The sequence below is a fragment of the Aptenodytes forsteri genome, unplaced genomic scaffold (genome assembly GCF_000699145.1).
Source record: "Aptenodytes forsteri isolate BGI_AS27 unplaced genomic scaffold, ASM69914v1 Scaffold55, whole genome shotgun sequence".
In the NCBI taxonomy this organism is placed as follows: domain Eukaryota; kingdom Metazoa; phylum Chordata; class Aves; order Sphenisciformes; family Spheniscidae; genus Aptenodytes; species Aptenodytes forsteri.
Genome location: NW_008796063.1, coordinates 5616341 through 5640175, shown reverse-complemented (window position 1 = coordinate 5640175; position 23835 = coordinate 5616341). Strand labels below are relative to the sequence as shown.

At 40.7% G+C, this 23835-nt stretch overlaps 1 protein-coding gene across 1 annotated transcript in view; it reads left to right on the top strand.

Moving 5' to 3' along the window:
- Positions 1 to 23835, top strand: part of PRKAR1B (protein kinase cAMP-dependent type I regulatory subunit beta) — a 102098-nt gene that overhangs the window by 57561 nt on the left and 20702 nt on the right. The window contains exons 4-8 of the mRNA XM_009286373.1: positions 1074 to 1135; positions 1890 to 1936; positions 10684 to 10842; positions 19843 to 19903; positions 23520 to 23641. Coding sequence (XP_009284648.1) covers positions 1074 to 1135; positions 1890 to 1936; positions 10684 to 10842; positions 19843 to 19903; positions 23520 to 23641 — 451 coding nt within the window. The remainder of the gene's footprint in view (positions 1 to 1073; positions 1136 to 1889; positions 1937 to 10683; positions 10843 to 19842; positions 19904 to 23519; positions 23642 to 23835) is intronic.

The window sequence follows — 23835 nt, the reverse complement described above, 5'->3', positions numbered from 1 at the left end:
CTTCACTGTTTGCGCTCCGTTACGATTGTGAGGACTTCGCTCCATTCCTGGCTGAAGTGTTTCATCTCGCCGCTGTTGTCGGTGGTCCCTGGATGGACCATTCCTAGACCAGACCAGGGAAGAGACTAGTTAACAATTCTTCCTTGCTGCCTTTTGTTTGTGTCGGGGAGCTATTTCCTTTAGCCCTTGAGACTGATGCATAGGAAGGGGAAGAGAGGTGGGGAGTGCCCGCCTCGGTGCGGTTCATGCTTCTGAAAATAAGTTCCCCAAAAATCTGTTGTGGGGAAAGGAAGCCCTGGCTCCAGGGAGCCTGCTGTCTCCCTCAATAAACAAAGGACTGGATTTGGGCAAGTTGCCCAAAGTGTTGGTGCAGGGTGCGTTCCCGTCCTTACTGCTCTGCCTGGCCTTTTAAGGATATGTGACAGTATGCTGGAGACCACAGTAAGGTGTGTAATTCAGGGATGATTAATGGGTCCAAGCCTCTTCTGAAGCTTTGGTGTTTCTGTAGCACTGGTCAAATTCCCTTCTCACGAGTAACTCACTGAGATTCTCAGAGTTTGGCCTCTTCCGCACTGTGAGTGCAATCTCTTGCCAGCTCTTATGCTACATTAATTTTGAGCCATCTACCTTTCCAAATGTGCTCTGTATTGTGGAACAGGTTTTGCTTGTAAACGCGAGGCCAGATGTTCAGAAGAGGAGAGCTCCCGTTTAGGCATCTAGCAATTACTGCTGTGACACACACCAATCGCAGCTGAAAATCTGAAATCTGTCTGCTTAGACAATTGCTGGCTAGTTTGTGCAGTGCTATAAGTGCTATAAGAAGTGGCCTATATGCATATAATTCTTTCAAAATAGCATGCACTGAATCACGGTCTCACTTAGTTTTAAACCACAGCTTGTGCCAGCTTGATTTCTTGCCAGACAGGGGCTCACTTTCCAGTTACAACTAACATCTTCCTTTTCTTTTTCTGCAAAAGCTGTTAATGAAGGCTAAATGAAACAATGAAGGTAGGTCTGCTGGCTAGATAAGAAATAGGTCTGATTCATTAATAAATGTTTCTTTTCTTTTCCAGTGACATATTCGATGCCATGTTCCCCGTCACACACATCGCAGGAGAAACAGTCATACAACAGGGTAATTCTTCCCCTCATTTTTCCCCCTGTATGTTTGCTGAGATTGTACAGTTCACATCTCTCCGTTTGAGATTTCACCCTCTTTGCTCAACGGGAAGAATAACCATATTCCAAAAGCTTCTAAGTGTGCAGCTATATCATAAGTTCATGGATGCAGGCCTTTTGCTACATGTGCAGAGATCTCCTACAAAACCACGCTGGTAGATCTCCAGGGTTTCAAAGTGCTACAGTTAAATGTAGATAAATAGCATTTGAAATTAAAATGTTCATTCCTTACCTGAAGATAGTCAGGAAGTAAAGCACAGCTCAGAATGCGTAAGGGTGGCACAGGCTAGCTGAGAGTAATTAGAGATGGAAAATATTTTTATGGTTGTTGGGAATATGCAACACCTCATTGTGCTGTGTCGTCGTTATCGCACTTGGCAACTTACCTGCATGCCTGCAGCGTATTGTGGAGGACTTCATTACCCTCAGGCTATATTAAAGCCTCTTATGTGTTTACACTGAATGAAGTGTTGAATCAATCAAAAGAGATAAATTAATGCAATTGAAAGATATTAGTAGGAAGAAATCATAGCAATATTTTGATTTATGAAGGCAAATAGGCAAGGAGGTTTCAGAAAATGAACCTCTCTGTAAGTAATCTGGTGTACAAACCTGTGCAAATATGTACAGGATTAAATATGGAAACAGGAAATTATTGAACAGTTTAGCAGACCTTCAGGAAACAGTCACCTTTTTTATTTTGCTTCCAGGTGATGAAGGAGACAACTTCTATGTGATTGACCAAGGTGAGGTGGATGTAAGTACACTCTTACAGTATATTTATTTTGAAGCTACGTAATAAAATTGTATGCTTTGGCACACAGCTCTATCCAGCCATGTGCTGTGGTTCTGTCTCCTTTCTTCTTGAAATACATTTCACAGGATTGGTCTCATTACTTTGCTTTTGTTGTGTTAAGTCATTTGTGCATAATTTTATAATTGGCATGTTTTACATCCTAGCTTATTTGTCCATTCCAAGCAGGAAAATATGGTATCAAAACCAAGCAACTGACATTATCTTTAGAACCCTAACCACACCTGGAGGTGTGCAGTCTTTGGCAGAGCAGGCCACCATGCTGGAATGCACCCGAGGGTTCAGATCAACCATAAGGAAAATATTTTCTTTAATCAGTTAGCTTAGCTCATGTGTTGGGTTTTTTTTCCCCAAATTGAGATACAGCCTGAGGCAGCGAGTTTCATCTTAGAAACCTTAATTTGCTTTTAAAATTAGGTCCAAATATACGAACAATGCAGCATATTAATAAAGCAAGGATTATTATAAGTGTAAAGTGATCTGTTAGACCACAAAACGTTTACAGGAGTATGCGGTGGTTTAATCAGCAAGTCTTTGAAAAGAGGCTTCTTTCTGAACCTGCCTTCCAAATCATAATCTCTTCACCTCTTATCATTTTTACCCCTTATGAAATTCACCCTTTTGCAGTTTTGCTGCAAGTTCCTCATTTGACTGAATTTTCTACACACACGTTACATATCCATAGTTGTCAGATAGGACAGGCTAGCTCATTAGCAACGTTGCTCTTCAGATGCCCAGATGAGTTTTGTTTGGCATATTTAAAGAAGAAAGTGATTTATTTTAAATCCAGGCAGGAGGCATACAGTTATTTTAGTGAAAGTTATTTTTTTTAGCAGTCTGTTTGTGTCAGGAGACCATCTAATTGGTATTGTTGGGAACTGAGAAACCTCACATGCTGCCTCTGCCTCTGGAAGTTGCTCGTCAGGAAATCCGTCTGACTCACTGTTCCTATCAGGCATACCTCTCAATAGCAAACATTGCCACATCCACAGGGCCAGAAAATAAAAGAGCAATATTTATAGAACAGCGCTAAAATTTAGTTTTAAAATAATTGGTTAGGGCCTGATACTGAGCTTAATGAGTTCACTGGCTTTGAATCAGACCCACAAACATACGCAAATGCACATAGTGAAGTTATAGATTAATTCTCTTTAAAAATAATTTGTCCTCACTCAAAACATTTAGGAAAGCTTTCTTCAGTGTTTGGCTCAGGGATAGTGGGGGACCGAATGACATCAGAAAACAGTCTGCAAAACCCTTGCAATTAATTGCAAAAAAGATAATCTTCCATATGCACATATTGCTCTTACAAAGCAGTGACAAAATGGGGAAAATAAATGTCCAGGGCCTAGCCAGCTTTGTGTCTGCTTGTAAGGAAAAAAAAAGGTGGTTTGTGGGTTTTCTGTAATTGGTGGTTGCCACTAATGGCCAAGGTGGCCGTGGCTCTGCAAACGTTGAGAAGGACTTGTTTAGAGCACCAGCTGCTGTACTCTCTGTCGGGTAAGATGGCGTCTTAGCTCCCTTCCCAGGTATAGCCTGGCGTCTACTCAGAAACACCTTTACTGCATCATGTTACTTGTCTATCAGAGGTTCTCCTTGGTTTTTTATGGAAAGTTGAAATTCTTTGATCTTGACCACAAATAGCCCAAGAAGAGGCAAGTGTCCAGATCATTTTTCATTGATGGTTTCTTGAGTTCATTAAAGTCTTAGGCAGACTAATCTTATATTTCCCAGAACATTTCAAGGGCCTTTGAGGTTTCTGAGATAGGATTTGGGGTAAAATCTGAAAAACTACCGCAGTGACTAAATGGCCTCAGTGCCTCTGCAATGCTACACGTAGGCTCTTAAGCTGTATAGGTGTTTTGGAATATTTTATCCCAGACCCCTGATTTGAGAAGCTACATAAGCACCAGTGGGCCTTTAAGCATGTGAGCAGCTCTGTTGACTTCAGTGGGACTCACTGTTTTGCTAAAGGAAGAGCATAGTGCACAGCTTTGTTTTACACTGTTGAAGGCAGAAGTTTTCTTCGTCTTCCGAGTAGTTTGCAGTTCTCCAGTCAGTTATCTATGATATAGGATATACATTTTTCCTGCCTTGTCTTTGAGACTCGCAACAGCAGATTTTCTAAGGTATGAATGAAGTAACTGGGTTTCTTTGAGTTCTCTTTCGCTTTCACGAGCATTCTCAATTCCTACTCCTCTAATTGCCAAAATCAGCCCATAGCTGCTAAGACAGATCAAAATGAACAGGTCCACAATAATGTCATCCTGACACTTCTCAGACACGGGTATGGACAGTTTTCTGACATGACCTGTGGACAAATACATCCTAACAAGACTTAAGAGATGTCATTTGGACTGAGCTTATTCCAGGGACAACCAAAGCTCCTGATCCTCTAAGTCTTGCAGAACTCTTCTGTGACCAACTCTCATCCTGTTCCCCTTCAGCATCCCCCTTCCTTCATCCTGCTGCACCTTATTGCTCCGGTACCCTTCTCAGCTGGGTGCTCTCTCCTTCCTAAGCCTTTTCTATATCTTCAGCCAAAACACACACTGAATTCCTTTGCCAGATATTGTGGAAGGCACAAGAAACGTTCACTCACCCAGGAGCAAGTTGGAACTACACCCTGGTAGCTGCAGAAGTTACCTATGGTGACTGCCTTTGCCTGGAAGCTGCAGGGAGGCGAGCCTGTTTCCCTCTCCCAGATTAAAGCCTGTACCAGGGCAGTTAGTGCAGAATAACTTGCTCCTGTATAAGGCAGCAGCTCCCAGAGCCCATGGGTGTGCACTATCACACCGTATACAGCGCTCCCGAGAAAAGAGTTCCACTTTCTGGGCAGCAGTGCTAAAATCCTTATTGTCTGAAGAAAATCCAGACCGCTAGTAAGCGAGCTGCAGTTCATTTAAGCCTTGCCAGATAGTTTTTTGGCATGCTTCCACCCTTCTCCAAGAAAAAAAGCAACTTGGAGAGTAGACAATTGACCCCGAGACTTAAAGCCTTAAACCATTTTCTGCCTAGTTCAGCTGGTGTTGGCATATGCATGGAGGCTTTTAACCCCTGGCCAGGCTATCTGCTTTCATAATTTCCCTCACCTGCACAGAAGTGGCAGGTATACCAGGACTGTTGGATTCAAGGAGCAATTTACTCCGAGAACATCATGACTGAAAAGCACCCACGTTTTCCATACACATGCAAAGATACAGGTAATGGAGGACACAATTGCCATCATAAAATTGCCATCCCCTGGGAGAAAGTCAGGGTAAAACTAAAAAAAAATATAATCTATCAACCATGCAACCAAAACCAAACAGAACCAACTAACAAAGCCAAAATAACAAAAGCAGTGTGTGATGTTTTGAGTTTAAAAAACCCCCAACATTTAAAAGTAATTTACTGTTAGAATTTTGGCATAGGCACCCCAAAGAGCAAGTAAGAGCATTCTAATATTTTCCCTTAGAAATAATCTAAGTCAAATTAGAAGTAAAATAAAATATTTTTAAATATAATAACACTTTATCCTCAACCCTTACACTTTCTTAGGGTATAAGCAAGCCCTGTTAGCATATCCATAGAATAAAGTATCTGTACGTTTCCTTCCTGGTATTACTATGGATGCCAAAGAAGATGCAATGCTCTTCAGCTGGCAATCACACTCAACGTGGACTGTGGGCCAAGGGAGAAGGGCACAAATTTTCATATGTAAAAGTTAAATTTTTAGAAATCAAAAAGAGGTAGGTCTTGGAGAACCTGTTTTTTCCTGTCATACACTGGGTACTACTTTGACCAAAGCAGGCTTTGGATGGGAAAGGACGTTAAAGCCTTATCAGTCACAGTCTTCCTCCTTAGCTGCTCAGAGTTGAGGAGAATTGTTAACTCATGACCCGGCCCCGCAGATGGATAAAGTTTACACTAGGTAGATGATGGCATGAGGTTTGAAGTCTTAGAGGTCAATTGTCTACCGGAAGCTTTTCTGCTCAGACAAAAGTGAATGTATGCCACAAAGTAGCTGGCAGAGCTTAAATTATAGTTTCCAGTAAAGATGTTGAAAGTACCTGCTAAAGTATGTGTCTTGCAAAAATCTCTGATCCATATTTCTAAATATAAAAATGTCTTCCTGTTTATTATTTTAATCTTATAACCTCACATTTCTTACTTTAAAAAGCACCGTCAACTACCCTTTTAAAACAGATGTATTTTTTTAGATGCAACAACTTCCTATTCTATTTAATGTCACAGCAACTTTCTCTACAGTCATTCTCAGGTTTTCTTCTTGTAAAACAACAGCAGCCAAACTATAGTATGGTGAAAATCAAAATGAAGACTTTTCAGTATTTTTTCTTAAATAGGTTCTGTATTTACTGTATAAATCTCTATGTGGAGCTATACACGAATATTGTGGACAATAGATAAGATTATCTTTTGATTGTAGGTCAAGTCTTCTTGAAGCCCTTATTTGTATATACAAACGATCTAGTTTGTATGTACAAAGATGAAAATTACATGGTGGTTTATGTGAGAATAGTGTTGCATTTTAAAACTAGTTATATTTTATGGTTAGACTCCATAGGTTGCTTTTTGTTTGAATTCTTCCATCATTAATGTTCTTTTGAATTTCAGAAGGATGCTTTTTGAAATTTGAAACAGAACATTTGAAAGTTTAGAGTTTTTCAGCGTGAATTTTTAAGGATTCTCAAGGCAGTCTCCAATTTTGTATATTTATATTTAAGAAAAGCACATTCATACTACAAATAAAGCACTGGCTTTATCTGAGAAAACTACCCACATATAAATACCCTTCATGTTTAAGACTTGCTTATTTTTCCAAGAATAAATAAGCCTCATCTTCATTTTTGGATAACAAATATTAAGGCTCGACAAGACACAAAGCACAAATTATTACAAACAGATCCGAGGGAGGGGATTTAAGATCTAAAACTTGCAATGCCTGGAACAAATTAGGTTGTCCACATAGATCACAAAGTGGCAGCAAAAACAATGCTATAAGTTAACTTGAAATCAGCAATACAAAATCAAAGTAAAGGTAAATTCACTCCAGTGAAGCTCAGAGATGGATGTTCATATCCTGCCTTCAAAGTAAAATGTCTGTATTACTGCTCATGGTAAGGTTACTTTCTGCTTCTCTAGACAACATGAAGATGAGTGAGGCCAAGACGCATTCCTATTGCATTGAGCATTGTGTGACTCACTGCATTTTCTCTCGCAGTTAGCGTGTATGTATATCGCAGCCTATGAAGAAAGGAACTGCTGATGTTCACAGGAGATTTTTCCCATTTGCCTCCTAAAAAAAATAATGACGTGAACCAAGTTGTGTGGTTTTCAAGCCCACAAAAATTGCAGTGCTCATACTACATGATGGAAAACAATAAAAATCTAAAGTACTTTTTATCTGTGGAAAGTAGGTGGTCCTGATGGCTTCGTTATATTTGGGCATCTGCAGTTCTACATTCCTCTTCAGCTGCATGAAAGAAGAAAGTTCCAGCTATTACAGAGCTGTGATTGGCAGGTCAAGTAACAATTGGGAATAATTCACTTATGTACTCGCCACTTTGGTGAGAGTTCACAAATGCCTCGAACTGCCTGAGCCAAAACCTCAGCCCAGCATTTTTTAGGATAAAGAAGGAGATCATCTGAGCTGCTGCCATATAACATTGGCTTTCATAAGCTGTTCTGCGCCTAAAATAGCTTTACTTCCCACACCTTACAAACAGAGCTACTTTCCTTTCTACTTCTTTTTTAAAAATATATTTTAAGGGGATTCATAGTGGAGCTGAACTCTCTGTTAAAGGGCAGAATGGCTGTGTAACGTGCCATCAATGCACTTTAACTTCATCATGAAGACAAAAGTTGATTGTTGACTTAGGCCTTTGCAGAGAATGAAGTGCAATGGTTTTCCTCCTAGAAAAAAACAGTTATTCTCGAGCTGTTTTCTCTTTTGGAGATTGATATTGGAAATGGCATTTTTATTGGGGGAGCTAATGCTGGGCCCAAAGACTGTCAGATCAGAGATTTGGTTTCACCTCAGAGTACTTTAAAACCCTTAGGGTGGAGGAGTGGCCATTTGCATTGACTGTTTACAGGCCAGATGTCAAATATGTTTTGGGGAGTCTTGTCAAGTAAGACAGTAAAATTAAAGAAGTCTTAGAGGAGTTTAGTAGTAGCCTGTCTTTATAACAACTGTGCAACGGTAAATGTCCACCCTTCACTTGCTCTACCTTGAGTTTTACCAGTGTAATTCCCCTCTCTGGGCTGCAGTCATATCATGCAAACTGCTTTAACAAGAAATCTCACCATACTGCTTAAAATAGTGCATGTTGGAATCCGTTTATTTCCTGCTTATACTTCAGACCTTGGTTTATGTTCCTTAATGAAATTGCCATTGCATTGACAAATCATTTTACCGCACCACCTCTTCTGCAATAACCAAACCTGTGCTTTTCAACAAAAGAGCATAGAGAAACACGTGTATTTTTGGTGTGCTGAAAAAAAGTCAAGGATGCAATGTCAGCTGACATTCAGGATGGGGTCTAAAACTCATTGAAATTATTAGATTTTCCCCATCATCCCAGAGACTTTACTGAGAACATGAATTACTTCAGCAAACGCTGGGTCCATCTGGTGAAATCCCTACAGAAAGGGGGTATCCCTACATTCAAATACACATCTGGACAATTTTGCAGTGGATTCATTGAGTTTAAAAATTTTCATGCGTTCTCATTATGTTACAAGCCTTTCAGAATCCTAATTTTATTCATCCATTTCTCCTGCTTTTCTCACAAAAAAGATCCAGGAGCCACAGTATTACCTGCTTGTTTCACCAGGAAAGTGCTTGGGTTTGCCTGGCTTTTTTAAAACTTTTTTTGCTTTCATTTTTTTCATTATGAGGAGAATCAAAAGTAGATTCAACGTTCTGTGAGGTTTTCTTTCTGCGGTGAGTTTAAAAGTCTGAAAGGAAACACTGTTGTTATTCTCTTGTGTGATATTCTCCTATGTGACATTCATTCTGCCACGGTGAAGAAATGAAGCTACAAACAGCTTTTGTGGCTTGAGCTCTTTCTCGGCAGTCTGCTACCACCTGCCTGTTTGGGATTATTTTTACCCTTTCTTTCAGCCCCTTGATCCTCAGGTGCTCCAGGAACACCAAGAGCCCCAACATTGCCTGGAGTTCAGCAGTGATGCTAATACTGCTCCTTTTCAGCTGAGAGCCAACAGGTCTCTTGATCAGCTGAACTGCTCCGTGGCCTCATCCGTCTCCTACTGAACCAGCGTTTCACTGACCTCAGTGGGAGCTGGATCGGATGCTAACTGAATATTGGGAAGATAAATTGGGATTGATTCCAGCTATAGTTCGTAATATGCCTTTCATCATAAAATGAAGATGGAAGTAAAATTAATACTGACAGTTTGTTGAATTTTGACCCCAGTTCATTTATTTTGGTCACCGTCTTTTCTCATGCCCAGCTTGAACACAACTCTAATTCATATATTTTTAAAAAACTGCTAGTCTGTTACTCACTAATTGGTAATAGGTTATGGTCTTTTCCTTTGCCATAGTTTCCTGCTTAAGATGAGAATACCTGTGTATTTTCTTATTATTTTTCTTCACAGAGCTTCCAAACAAGTGACATTCATTCTGGTTGATTTCTGGTGTTACTGGTCTGTAACAGATTAGGATATATTCTGCACTTGGTAAATGCACACAGCCTTTCCTACCCTCTAAACTTACAGACACATTAACAGAATGAAAAGAGTTTATTGTGTAGGTTTATAGCAGCAAGCTTAACAAGCAAGCTGCAGAATACACAATCCATAGCAGTCTTTGAATACAGTATTATGTCTCATGAGCTGTACGTATGAATAGCGAGGAAAACGCAGCCTAGCGGGAAGCACCTGCACGAGTCCCCCTTTCTCCACTGAAGGTTTTACATAGCACTCAAGTGTAGGAATTCTTCTCAGATTAGATGTCATCCAGGAAAAATACTGTGGTAGTGGTGTCGATCCATACTGTGTTTCGAGAGGATATGTTACCTAAATATGATGTGGGTCAAATATTGCTTCTGTAGAGCTGATGTTAAAGACAAAGGATAATTCTGCCTAGAGCTTCTCAAGTCCAAAGCACTTAGTAGTCTTCTCTAAGGGAGAAACAGATCTCAATAGTTATATTTAAATGGTTGTTGGAGGCACTAGGCTTAGGGAAGAAGAAAATGTTCCTTTTCAAAAGACGTTTCCCTGTTTTGAGTGTTTTTCGTTTCATGGCCATGGTGCTTTTCAGCAAACCTCATTACACATATCAACAAATCTCCTTCCTTTCAAGTTTGACAGTGTTAATAAAAAGCCAAAGTTGTGACAGTTCTGCTTGTTGATTGTCTGAGCCTTGAACACAAGAGGGAAAACACGATGCCAGTTAACCACAGGAGCTGAAAACTCAGAGGGTAAATACAGTCATTGTACTGAAGCAAGACAACTTGAAATTCTGTCCACAAAGCGGGTTGTTGCCCTCTTTGGGGACCAACTGCGGAAACTGTTAGGCTCTTGTTTTCCTTCTGTCCCCCCAGCACTGGCGATTAGAAAGGAAATTACTAATAGCTTTTTAGGTAACTGGCAGCAGGAGGAAAACTGCAACTGAGTCCCCAAACTGGTTTTGCTTCTCGTTTTGTCTTGTGCTGTGGCAGGTTTATGTCAACGGGGAGTGGGTCACCAGCATCGGAGAAGGAGGCAGCTTCGGGGAACTGGCATTGATCTATGGAACACCCCGGGCCGCCACCGTCAAGGCCAAGACAGATCTCAAGCTCTGGGGCATCGACAGAGACAGCTACAGACGCATTTTAATGGTAAGTTTATGGAGAAGGGCTTGTTTATGGAGTTGATAATTTTACTTTCTCTTGTAGTACCAGCACTTCTGTTGTGTGTTCAGAGTACACTGATGATAGAAGGCTGCGCGGTCTGTGTTGCTGCATAAAAGAGAGAGGACATGACAATAACATTGAGTAACTAAATTAAGGGAACTGAAGGAAAAGGGGACAAGATTCAGCAGAAAGATGCTGAGTCAGAAATGCAGTTGATTAACGTTATTCATAATTATTATACATGAATGAAAACCTCAGGAGGCCTCCGTTACCCACCAAAGCTATGCAAATCCTCTCCTTCTCATCATGAACCTCAGAATGTCTTCCCTTGCCTCTGAGGTCTTTGTCTGAACTTGTATTATACGCTTCAAGGCAGGCAATACAAGGCAAATCCAGCTCCGCAAAAAAAAAACCAGTCTCGGTTGGACTGTGCCCTCCATCTTCGTTAGCCAGCACACAGCCACATGTATCATAGGATGGTAGCTGCAGCGTCCCTGCTAATGATTCATTGCTCTGCTCCTTTCAAACTCCCTGATCTCTGCAGCAAAGCTCAACAGACCTTCTGGGCACCTGGGGTGTGTGCTAGCTTATGGATTTGTTGTTGTTTCTCAGGTGGTGAGTTTATAATGGAAACTTTGACAGATAATTAACTTTAGCAGTGTCTTAACTTTTTTTTTTAATGAGTTTGTTTCCGATGTCCACGTGCATATCTTTTCCTTCTCCATAAAATATTCCTTTCTTTTTGATAATTAACAGACAGATAACTCTATGTAAAGCTTCTTTCTCAATAGGGCTTGTCTCTAAAAGCTGCATTGTTTCATTCTGATCTGAAGGGAATTACATTATGCTCTCAGAATAAAGGAGTGTGCATTTTGAGATCATCTGTATTTCCAGTGGATGTCATGGATAACAGAAAAATTAGCAAAAGAATTGAGTAGATTTTACACTTAAATGATTAGTTCTTAAGCAAAAGAGTGTAAGAGTGATCTTTATACTGTGTGATGGCTGTAGGATGTCTGTATGAAACATTGCTGGTTTTCACTCTGTATTTCATGGACTGGGTTCTGTATCACATAAACAAACATCACACTGACATCTAGGAGAGTACATCTGATAGAAATATACTCTATCCCAAAATATGCAGCCTGATCACTCCAAGACAAAATAGAGGAATAATGACGAGAAGCGTACAGTCTTCTCTCTTGTGGATAAGCAGGATGAATAGTTTTCGAATGCTTCCCAGTGCGGGGAAGCAGGCAGTAGTAACTGAGACCTTTCTGCAAGGTACTTCTAAACCATAGAGCAGGAGAACTTCCTAACAGATTTAAGAGGCACACTCAACTTATTTGTCCCATGTCCTACATGGATGCAATGGAAGGGTGTCTGGGATAACTGGTGCGATGAACCTGCGTGCTGCAAGGAAGAATCCAAGGTATAAAAGAGAAGGAATATAGGAGGGAAATAAGTGTCAGGACAAGCCACGTATTCCTTGTTTTTTTAAGCATAGCTTTTGACAGCTGCTTGTAACCTTGCTACTAAAGAATTGAAGGGACACATCCACAAGCCTCGTAGCCTAGAGGTAATTTCAGTTTTAGCGTTGATGAAAGTAGTGGTACCTAATACCATCCAACCCTGTGAGCAGTTCAGGTTTGGTCATGTGTCCGTTACCATCTGATAGCAGCCTTCAGAAGATGAATATTTGATGCCAAGACAGGATTTTACTAAAAGGGTTTAAAGTTCCAAGTGGAAAAGACTGTGTTTTTAATGCTAGCTTTAGCCATACATACAACTTGAATATTACGGATATACTTCTATTTGATTCTAGTGTAGTGCTAAGTGCTTTTCAAATTAGTTTACATATTCTCTGAACTAGTGACCACTGTACTTTACCTAGCGAGCTCAGTTTCTGCAGTTGATGAAACTTTTAACTTAACACAGAGGTTTTTTCTCTCCCTCCCTCTCTTCTTGTGGTTTTTTACAGATGGGGCCATTAAAAATTGGTGGTCTGTTGCATTACATTAGATACCCAGACAGTGTAATTATAATATTCCCAATACTTCGATAGGAAATATTTCAGGTAGCATGGTGAATTCATTGCTGCAGGTATAGAAAATGCCCAATTTTAAGTGCTGTCCATGGTGAATGCAATTTACCCATCCAGACTACACGAATTCTGTCGTCTTTTCATTTATTTGTAGGTGCAGCGTGGATAATTTCTTTGCTGTAGGTGAAATGAGACACCTGTCTTTGTGCATTCGTGTGAGGGCAGGTTACAGTGACTCTCTGCACATTTCCTCAAGCCCAGGAATTAATTACATCATGTTTCAGTGCCTGCATTTCATACTTGAAGCTAACTCCACCATTACACGACTGGTTTTGCGGTACTTAGTTTCAAGATGCAGCAGTAGCTGCCTTTCAAGTCCAAGAAACATGGTTTCTTGCCATTTAGCCTCTAACCTTATGTTTTTAGAAAGCTGCTGGATATTTTGGATGTAGAAACGCTTCTGCCTTTAAATAAGAGGTAGTAATGCTTAGGATATCTTTTGAAATATATCATTTAAGATGATTTTAAAACTGAGGGAGCATTTTTTTTTTCCTTTATTTTCTGTTTGCAAGTACTTTTGTCCAAGGGATCAATGACCTTTTTCTCCCAAAGATATGGTTTTTTTCCTGTAGTCGGATAAAGCCCCTCCATAACGTGAGATAGTTTTTTCTTTCGTCTGCATTCCTTCCCGACCATGACCAGCCTCATGTTTTCCCAGTCTAGTGTTGAAATTTTATTCAAGTTGTAAATATTTATTTGCAAATCATGCCTTCAGATCCACACTTGCCAAAAAGATTTTATCCTGTCATGAGACATTTGACTCTCTACCTCATTTCTCCTTGCAGGCTTTGTTTTGGTTCTTTGCTTTGCATTTAGTAATTTCCAGTTTTTATTTCTGCTTAGTGCCATTTTCCCCACTTACGTGTCTCATTGATCCTGACTGGTTTATGGTATGAATAAAATGCATCTCAGGAGGTTTGGGAGTTTGGGTTTTCCTTTTTTTGGATGGACAAAGTCTGATGCAAAAAGTTCCTGCTGGTTCTTAGTTACACTTGTCATCCATTTATTATTTAGCCTGTCCCAAAAGAAGTTTGTTAAAACATATATTTCTTTATATTTCGTTGTCTCAGCTTAGGTATCCTGATGGCTTGAAGGTCACATTCAAGTTTGTTTTAGCAGCTGTGATGATTGTAAATGTTGGGATAGTTCTTTTTGTTAGGATTTGCAGTGAAATTGCTTGGCTTTCACTGCAGCCCTTGACAAAGTATTATACCATGAAATTCATCGTACTAGATGGATTACAAAAAACCACTTCAACATGTTCCGCCCTCAGTACACTCACAAATTATCTGTCCATCTGTGCGTTCCATTTATTTTTTAAAATTATCTGTGCTGAGTTGCATACTTTTCACTCTGTTGCAAATTTTTTTATGTGTATGTTCTCTGTGTGTGCACACACAAGCACACACACACATTTATGTATACATTCTACATTTATTTACTTAACATTCTTCTGGGAGAGAAGCAAAGGAATATTTTGCCATAGGATTCTCATGTAATTCAGTTGCTGAAATGTTGCTGCTCCCTTCTTTGCAGTTGGGATTCAAGAGCATCACGGAGTGGAGAACATCCCAGGGTAGTACAATATTTGTATTCTAAATATAGCAAATACCACAAATACCAGAGAAGCAAATGTCTGTATCCCAACATCAGATTGATCCCCCAGACAATTCAGTTCCCAGACTGAGGAAATTTGAAATATTAATCTGTTGTAATTTCTTCTTTAAGGCAGCTCGATTCAGGATTATTTAACTATCCTGTAGTTCTCATGGTCCAAGATACCTGGCTCTGAGAGTGGAATTGCATGGGATACAATACTTTTTGCCTATTTTGCAAACGTTGCTCGCAGAAAGTGAGTTGTAATATTGGGATGTAAGTCATGACAAATCAAGGTTAGTCAGTTCCTAATGTTATGCCTCATTTTATTTATGCTATTTTGGCTTTGTTTTACCATCTTTCCACAGCTTTGAACCTGAGAACAAGTTCTTTAACAAGTGCCTTTTTCCTCTCAGACAAAATAAGTCAGCAGGACTTCGTGTTTCTGTAAAATGTGGGTTGCGTGATGGCCAAAACATAAAGCGAATCCAAAGCCTGCAATCCATCTGACATCTGTGCAATGTAGCACCGGGATCTTGCGGGCTATTTTGTTTTCATGGCCAATATGCATGGTGACTCTTTCTTTCATGCTCCTGTAAAAAAGTACACCCAAAGCATCATTCAATATCAGGTTTACACAGGGATTAAACGGGGCTGGAGCAGTCCAGAAGGTCATTCCGGCACCTCCTGCCAGCATAACTCTTTTATTTGAAACTTGAGCCATGCTTTGCCTTTTGGTAGTCATTTGTTTGGCTGCTTACTGAAGGTGGGAATTTCTAGGAAGGACCCGATCAACTCCAGCCAGCCCATCCGTACACCTGAAAGAACGGAGCGAGAAAGAAGACATGAAGAGTGCTGGAGGGATAAAGCAAAGAGGCGAGCAGAGGGGAAGAAAGACAGAGAGTGGACTGGAGGAGTGGGAAGAAAAAATGGAAGAAAACAGGGAAAGTGAAGAAGGGGCAGCTGGAAAAGAGATGCAACAGTCCTGTTCAACAAGACCTGTTATAATCTCTGGGGTATTCATTTTTCCGAGCCTGTCTATTGCTTAAGCTAAGCCTAGGGCTTCCTACATTTTTCAGTGTCCTAAAACTGGCTTTGAGCTCTTTTCTGGGTGGATTTGGCAAATGCAAGTGATCTTGTTTCTCCCTGGGACTGTTTCATGGAGGAGCACTGCAGCTTAGCATATGGAGTCCTCGTAGTTAGTGGGAACCACTGTCTTTAAGAAGATGAGCTTGTGCATGACAGCTCAGAACCGGGGAGAAAGTGAACAAAGGAAAGGGGGAGAGGGAGAAGCAGCGACTATTGAAATAAGATATTAATAGGTTAGAAAAAGCAGAATGAATAAAGACTTTTTAAAACATGCCATCAAGAACCCTGCCAGTGCAGAATTATTCATGTACATTTACTATTGTTTTTATCTGGCGCAAGCAGTAAGATTTCTACTGCTTCCCTTGGGAAACTTTTCTGCAAGAGAATAATTCCTAAGTTGGGAAAACTTTTGATATTAATCTTAAATTAGATTTTCTTAATTTTCTCCTATTACTTTGAGTGATGTCAAGTCATGCTGTACTAAATTGCCCTTTCTTTCTGTCATATATCTGTAGATGATTATCACTGTCTACTTAAAACCCTTGCAACAATGCATGCTAGCCATGAGCATGACATACCCATGATCCCAGCGTTGAGCTGACCTATACAGGCTGAATTTCTTTTGCTCATCCCTTATCATCTCTCCCCAAGTATTTTAACATTTCTTCAGGCTCTGTTTGGTTTGGGAGCACTTTTCTGGAGAAGAGGTACCCAGGCAGAGTGTAGCACGCCAGGCACCGTCACATCCGAGCCATGGAGATGGAGCCTCTAAACTTCATTCCTGGATGATGTCTTTGAGTATACAGACCAAAATAGCTTTGGCTGTATTCTTGTTGCAGTCTGATGTTGCAAACCGGGTCTCACCTACTGTCTGTAAATCTCTTTCAGCTTTACAACTGTCCAGTCTTCTTCCGTTCGTCAAACATCTGTGCTTTGGATTTTTTTTTTCTTTGCATTTCTTAGCTGTATTTTCCAAACAGAAGCTCATTCTATTATTTTCTACTCCCATTTCTAATGTCTCTAGGTCCTTTCTTGTTATTTTCCTGTCCTGGCAAGCTTTCATAGTATCTTCTAGTCTGCAGATATCGTTACTGTCTGATTTGTTGCTGCTTCTAGAAGATCCATGAAAATATTGCATAAGAACAGACTTAGGACATGTCCCAGGGAGCTCGCAGGTTGACACTTCTGCAGAAATGACTTGAAGGGTAGTAGAAGAGGTTATGATGGTGTTCATGCTCACGGCCTCAACAATTTGGGTAAAGCAACTAGACCACATAAAAGAAATATAAAAAGGACATCAGGAGTCAGAGGTGACATTATGCCTATGGGAGGGGATGAGAGGGGAATATTAGGCTGATCAAGGAAGGTGAGAAGTAGGCGTGTTCTCTGCCTGTTTCATGGGGAGGAAAAGATGATTAATACCAATGGAAATAAGCACATGCTTTGGTTGTTTGTAAGATTTCTACTGCTGCGTTGTTTTTAGCTTATATTAGAGTAGCATTCTCTCAAAATCTCATCCCCTCTCTGTGCTTATGAAAGCTTGAGCAGGAAAACACACTCAAGTGAAAACAATGTGCATGAGGGTCAGCCAAGCTTCTCCTTTCTGGAAGAGAAATTGGGATCTGTTTGTGCCGACTGGGATCCAGCCTCGTGTGCTCTGAAAACGCAGAGGCAGCTTCTGTGCCTGCCTGGGCACCCTTGGGTGAAGCTCTGCTGTTGGGTGGCTCGTGCTACCCTGGAGGCTGTTGTTTGTCTCCTGCAGGAGAGACGGAGGGTTGGATGGAGCCATCCTACAGGTTGAGTCATGAGCCATCAGTTGGGTCACCTTGGGTTTCAGTGCGTGTGCTGGGAAAGCCTCAACCACTAGTTCTTCCCTAAGCTCTTGTTCTCCCTTACCTGTGTCTGTGGTATCATTCTGAGACATGGGATATTTGCATTAAGTGGAGTCCCACTGAGGTTCTAGATACTATCACGATACAAAAAATTATAATAGCACATTTAGTTAATTCTTTCCACTTCAGTTTTGCTTTTGCACTTGTCTTCACGGTGTATTCCGTACCGCTGCCCTGGCTTAGTTTAGCCAAGATGTAACACACCCATTTTCCTGTAGGAAGTGATGGGCTCTTGCTCTCCGGGCCAGGCGGGATGCCTGCAATTCTTACCTTCCTGGGTCTTGTCTGTGTCTCTAAATACTTGAAGCTGTGGTCAGGCGTCACTTATGGCTACTGATTACTGCTTCTTAAAATTCATCTGTGTCCGCAAGTAATTTAAAAAGCATTTTCCACATCTGTCCCTGGGTGCCCCAGCCCATCAAACTAAACCACCAATCTGGTTTTCCACAGCTGTCAATTTTGCTGGTCTCATTTCCACTCGATTGCAGGGAGGGAAGCAACAACTGCGCAGTGACCAGTTTTCCATTCTTTGTCTCGCAGCGAGCTGTCAGGATCTGGCGTGGTTTGCAGAGCCTCCTCTGTTTGAAGTTCATTTTTTTTTTCTTTCTGGCACTTCAGATGCTCTCGGGGGCCCCCGAGGTTGAGAACCAGGTTTGTCAGACAGAGAGGTCAGACAAGGGTTACCGATGCTATCGCTGAGAGGCGAACTGTCATCACCAGACTCGGAAATTATGAACGGGGTGCGGAGGGGGAGACCTCGGTAGCTGGTGCTGCTGCTGATCCAGACATACCTGGGAAGGATCCAGACATACCTGGGACGAGTGGCAGCTCCTGACAGCACTGCGGCTGTTTCGGGGCAGGGGTGGCCCCAGGAGAGGGGTGCAAATGGGAGCTGTCCCCAGAGGAGAGCACCCGGCAGCTTCTGCTGATGCCAAAGCCTGTTGACGTTGGTGGAAGGATTCCCGCTGCTTTGGTGGTCGTTGGATCAAGCCCCACCTGCACAATGCATGTAGGAAGAGGGACAATGTTTAATTCTTAGTTATATCATCGGACTTGAGTACACCAGCCTTTCCCATTTTCACCCTTTCATACATTTCTGAATGTTTTGACAGTGGAGGGTAAAATGTTTCTTCTCCTTTTCCTTTGTCTATCCCCACTTTCTGCCTCTGCTTCCAGCACTTACCAGTGCTCACTTGGAGAAGGAGGAATAGAGAAGTGTCTTTTTCTGTGGCAGACGCTGACATTTGCTTCTGTCTCCTCTGCCCAGCCTATAAGTGAATGCCATCTTTATTTCCCCTTTCTTCAGAAGATGAGTGTCTCATCTTTATGCTGTACTCCGGCCTTGTAGATTTGACTAGCAGGCACCAGGCAGCCTTCGACATCCACGGGGAATCTACTCAGGCAGAAACGATGCGGGCTGTCATACAACAGTGTGGAATAAACCGCACAGTACCAAGGAAGACCCTGGAGTTCTTGAGTACCTGGGAAGGTTTTCAAGTCATTTATGTCACTGCAGGAGGAGTTAAAGATGAATTACTTATTTTTGTATTGGTAAAACTGCATCATATTTATTCACACCTAAATCTCCTTCAAAAACGTGTGCTGGAACGGCTACTTATGGTTTCTGTCTATGGTGATCAAGCACTATGTAAGCAGAAGATTTCTCAGTAATTTATCACACAATAAAATCTTACTAGAGTGGGAATGGCTGTGCTGGTGGCTGCATACACATTGATGGATTGTCTGCTCCAAAACACTTAAATCTTGTTAAAATAATAATATGAATAGGTTGCTCAGCAGTAACAATACATACAACACTGTACAGAATATAAACCAGGCTTACAGATAAATGCTCTTAGCATTAAAGAGGTTTTAACCTAAAAGGATGGGACCCACGAGGGGGACATTTTAAGTTTTATCCTACTTTGTAATTGTAAATTGCCTTCTAGCAGGGCCTCATTGGTAACAAGATATATATTGAATTAGCTAAACAGTTAATTGATGAAGCTCTGGCTTTAAAATAAGTGCCTGTAAATAATGGATACAATTCATCCGCAGTGTCCAGTAACACCAGTGAAGTCAGTGAAATTACACCAGGATTGAATTTGATTCCTTCTGTCTTTGCTTATCAGGAATACAACTTGCCCAGACATTTTATGGGGAAACATTTGCCTTAGGCTGTTTATACTGGCTGTGCTTAAGATTTGGAAGGGGAGGGAAAAAAAAAAGAGCAGCTGTAGGAAGAAATCACAAAAATACTTTGTGTAATGTTCTACCTCCTTTTTTTCTCTCCTTTAATAACAGGGCAGCACGCTGAGAAAGCGGAAGATGTATGAAGAATTCCTGAGCAAGGTCTCCATTTTGGGTCAGTTGCCCTTTGGACTTGCGTGTTAGTTCCTCTGTTATACATGTTGGCGGAATGAATTTTGGTCTTTGATGGCACGATGAAAGCAATGGTGGTCAAACAGAAGGTCTCACGGTTGCATTGTTTCCGAAGGAATGAAAGTGTAAAGGGCCCTTTTTAGGACTTGTTTTTCTCATTCTTTAATATGCACTGAACATTTGTTGGAAGGGCAAATCTTTCCTTAAATACGGGAGCAGGCACGCACTGGTAACCTTTTGGTAGCTGCTGTTGCAGTAGAGATCATATGGATAGAGGAGAAAGCAGTGCAGAGGTATGAATTTGTCATAAAGTCTAGTTACGTCCTTCCAGGTGACAGGTGAGAAGCTTTTTCCTGTGAGAATACTGTATTTATGCGCACTAAACAAACTAACCTCACAAATCAAAACAGACTGGTTTTTTTTTTTCTTCTGTGTATTTTACAGCCCCTGTCTCACATTCTTAAAACATCTGTTTAGCTTCTTGTCCTTGGATTTTGTTTCCCTTTGATTAATGTGATAGCCACGAAATTCGGACACGTTCTTGATGGCCTTCAGTAGGAAAAACAACAAACCCATAATGCCTGACCAATCAATCACTGTTAGGAGAACAAAAGCTTCTAATAAGGAGGACAGTGTTAGACAGTACAATGAAATGTTGATGCTGTAGGAGAAACATCATGTTTCTGCTGGGACTATTTTGAAAAAAAAAAAAGAAAAAACACTACAGGGTTAATTTGCTATATAATTAAAATACTTCTATTTCTATTTAAACAATTTTCTTGTTTACGGTATTCCTCTACCACTTGAGCTTATTTACCTGAAATATGAGAGTCTTAGTGAAAATATACTTGAACTTCTGGGAGGTGCTATGCATGAAATTTTCAATTACATTTGTATGCTTAAAGTAAGGACAAGTACATTGCTCACTTACTAATGAAGTTTTCATCATTTAAATGCCTTATTTTATGCTTAATTTAAATCTTCCTAAATTAAGAGCACAAATTATACCAAATTACAATGAGTATTTAAAGAAAAAGGGATCTCTGCACCTGCACTAATGAGAAGCAATTACAACAATGAGACATCTCAAAACAATTTCAGAGTAGAAAGGTTATTCAAAGATGCGCTTCCTTAAACATGCGGTTCGCAATATAATTATATCCTAGTTTGTAGTATGGCTTTTCGATCTCAGCAAAAAATGAGGTAGGACTTCAAGATTTGGACCATTTTTAAGTATGGCAAAGCACCAGCCAAAATAACGCATCATTTCAGGAGCGTCAGGAATTTAGGTGAAATGGCTAAGGATCTATTTCACATGTCTAAAAAGTAGATGACAGCTGGGAAACAGAAGGGTATTTTAGAAATCTCAGCACAGCACTGAGAAGTTCACTTCATGCCTTCTTTAGAAATCTCAGCACAGCACTGAGAAGTCAACTTCACTTCATGCCTTAATGTGGTCAGAGCTCAGTGATTTCGTGGTGGAAAAACCTCTACCTGCTTCTGATATATATTTTTTCAAGGCTTGCGTAGTGTCTGTAGCTAGCCATATAACTGTAAGAGCAATTTTTTTTTTTTTTAATCTAAGGATTTTTTAGATTATCAGTAGCTGCTTATAGTGTAGTGAACAAGAAAAGAGAAAGCTAATTGTTTAAAATCTTTCTTCTGGAGTTTAATTAAATGTAAAGCCATGAATTGATACGTACAAATTAGAAATTGCAAAAAATTGCATATTGCCTGTTTCATTTGATGCTTGACTTTAACTCTGCAACTAAAACTTTAGGAGTTTTATCATGTACAATCTTCTATATAATGCTCTATTTGCAAGAACCGTTAACCAATGTATTTGTAGTGGTACAATTCCCTTAGACAAAAGAGAGACACTTCGTGACTACAGTTAGAATTAGCTTTGAATTTTTCATAAAGCCAACTGAAGAAGAAGTTTCAAGAGACTCTTTCTTTTCATTGTTAATTACCGAGTTCTTTTTTTTTTTTAAATGAAAAAGTCTACTCTAGCCTGCATGAAAGAGTTTTACGCTTATTTTTAGCCAAACAGAGCACTTTTTGAATGTTGAATTGACAATATGGGCTTGGTCTTTGATATTAATGCTTCTGCAGCAAAAGCCACAAATACACCAGGAAAGTGCATTAGTGATTATAGGTGAGGAAAATATTAGAAGTAATCGTTTCCCAAACAGCAACAGAAAGTGGCATAAAACCACGAAGACTTAGTTGTGTCAGGCAACTCAAAACTTACCTTTGGTGCATTGATCCCTTCGATCTGGTTTTGTTACCAGACTCAGCGTGCACGTCTGAGCTCAGCCAAAAGGCTTTTTAACTTTCAAAGAACAACTCTTTCACCCTCACACAATACTTCTAAGCAATATTTTGAACAAAATGGGAAACTAGAGTCTGAGAGAACAGCCCAGATCTAATCCTGGTGTCAGGAGCTGTGTCTTGACTTACCATAGTTCAATAAGTCATAATAAGTAAGAATCAGCAGAGCTCTAGTACATGAATTTTAGCCCAGCTTTTTGAGGCAGTGAAGGTTGTATCATTGTATTATCTGCTTCTTTTAATAACTTTTAAACCTGTCACTTCTTTCAGTCAAATCTGATAAAAGTACAGAAGTTCAAGTACAATTCATTGTCTTGAATTCTCATGCAAATGGGTAGAGGAGAGAGACACAGGCTGGCACCCCATCTCTCCCCGAAGGCAGGACGGGTAAAATTCATCCCTTAGCAAATGCAGGAGGAGGAAGGCAGCGGGGCAGTGAGCAGCCCTGGACTAGCCGCTGTGCAGGCTGTCTTTTGCCATGTAGGTATCACAGGGAAGTTGTGGCAGCTGCGGGTGGGTGATGGGACACAAAGGCACGGGAACCAGGCTGTATTGCTCCATTACTCATAAAACAGACCGGTAATATTTTCTTACTGAAGTTTACTTTGAAGTTTTAGAACTTTTCTCTCTAAGTGGGGGAGTGAAAAGAAGAACACTTTGTAAGCTATCCCACTGGCAAATGAAACAGAGGTGCCACTTCACTCATCCATACTGAGCCTCTGGTCCCACTGCCACCCATGCTACCAGGGTCTTGCCCTTGGCTTCAGTGGTGCGTGGTCTCACCCACGGGGGAAGAGTCATCTTTTAGATCGGCATTTTTGCATCGCTTATCTGCGGGCCATCGGTAACCAGCTGAGAGCAACTCTGATGAAAAGACAGTAGGACTTGTTCTGACATCTGGTGTAGGATGTGGTAAGAGAGGATCTTGGCGCTCCCGTATCGCTGGTATCTCCAAACAGCTCCTAGGCTGCTCCAATCCGCTGCAGCATCAGGGCAGTGCAGATCAGATCACAGGCATAGGGAACTGCAGCCAACTTTTCCTGTCCAACTTTTAAGATTATTATCTGGGTGATTACTAAAGTCTAAGACACAATGAATAAATACATTCATGTTTCCCAACTGGAGGTTCGTGCAAAGTGCCTGGATGAAAGAAATGTTTCTTTTATAACAGAACCAGGCATAGCAGAGCTGTTGGTTTAGATACAAATCTTCAGCCAAAGTTAGAGTCTTTTTATAATAAAGCTTTATGATCTTCAATATTTTAGAGTCCCTGGACAAATGGGAGCGGCTGACAGTGGCTGATGCGCTGGAACCTGTCCAGTTTGAAGATGGAGAAAAAATTGTTGTGCAGGGAGAGCCCGGTGATGACTTCTTCATTATTACAGAGGTAAGGTTGGCACCCTGATCAGCTCTGTCATTTCCTGTTAAAGATCAAGACTTTGTTTGAAAGACATTTGGGTTCAGTTTAATCTCTTACTTCAGCATAAATCTGAACTAACTCCACTCAAACCAGGAGAATGGCTCTAAGTTCAAATGAATTCAGACACCAGTTCCATGGAAATGTCTTAAGTGGGATGATCC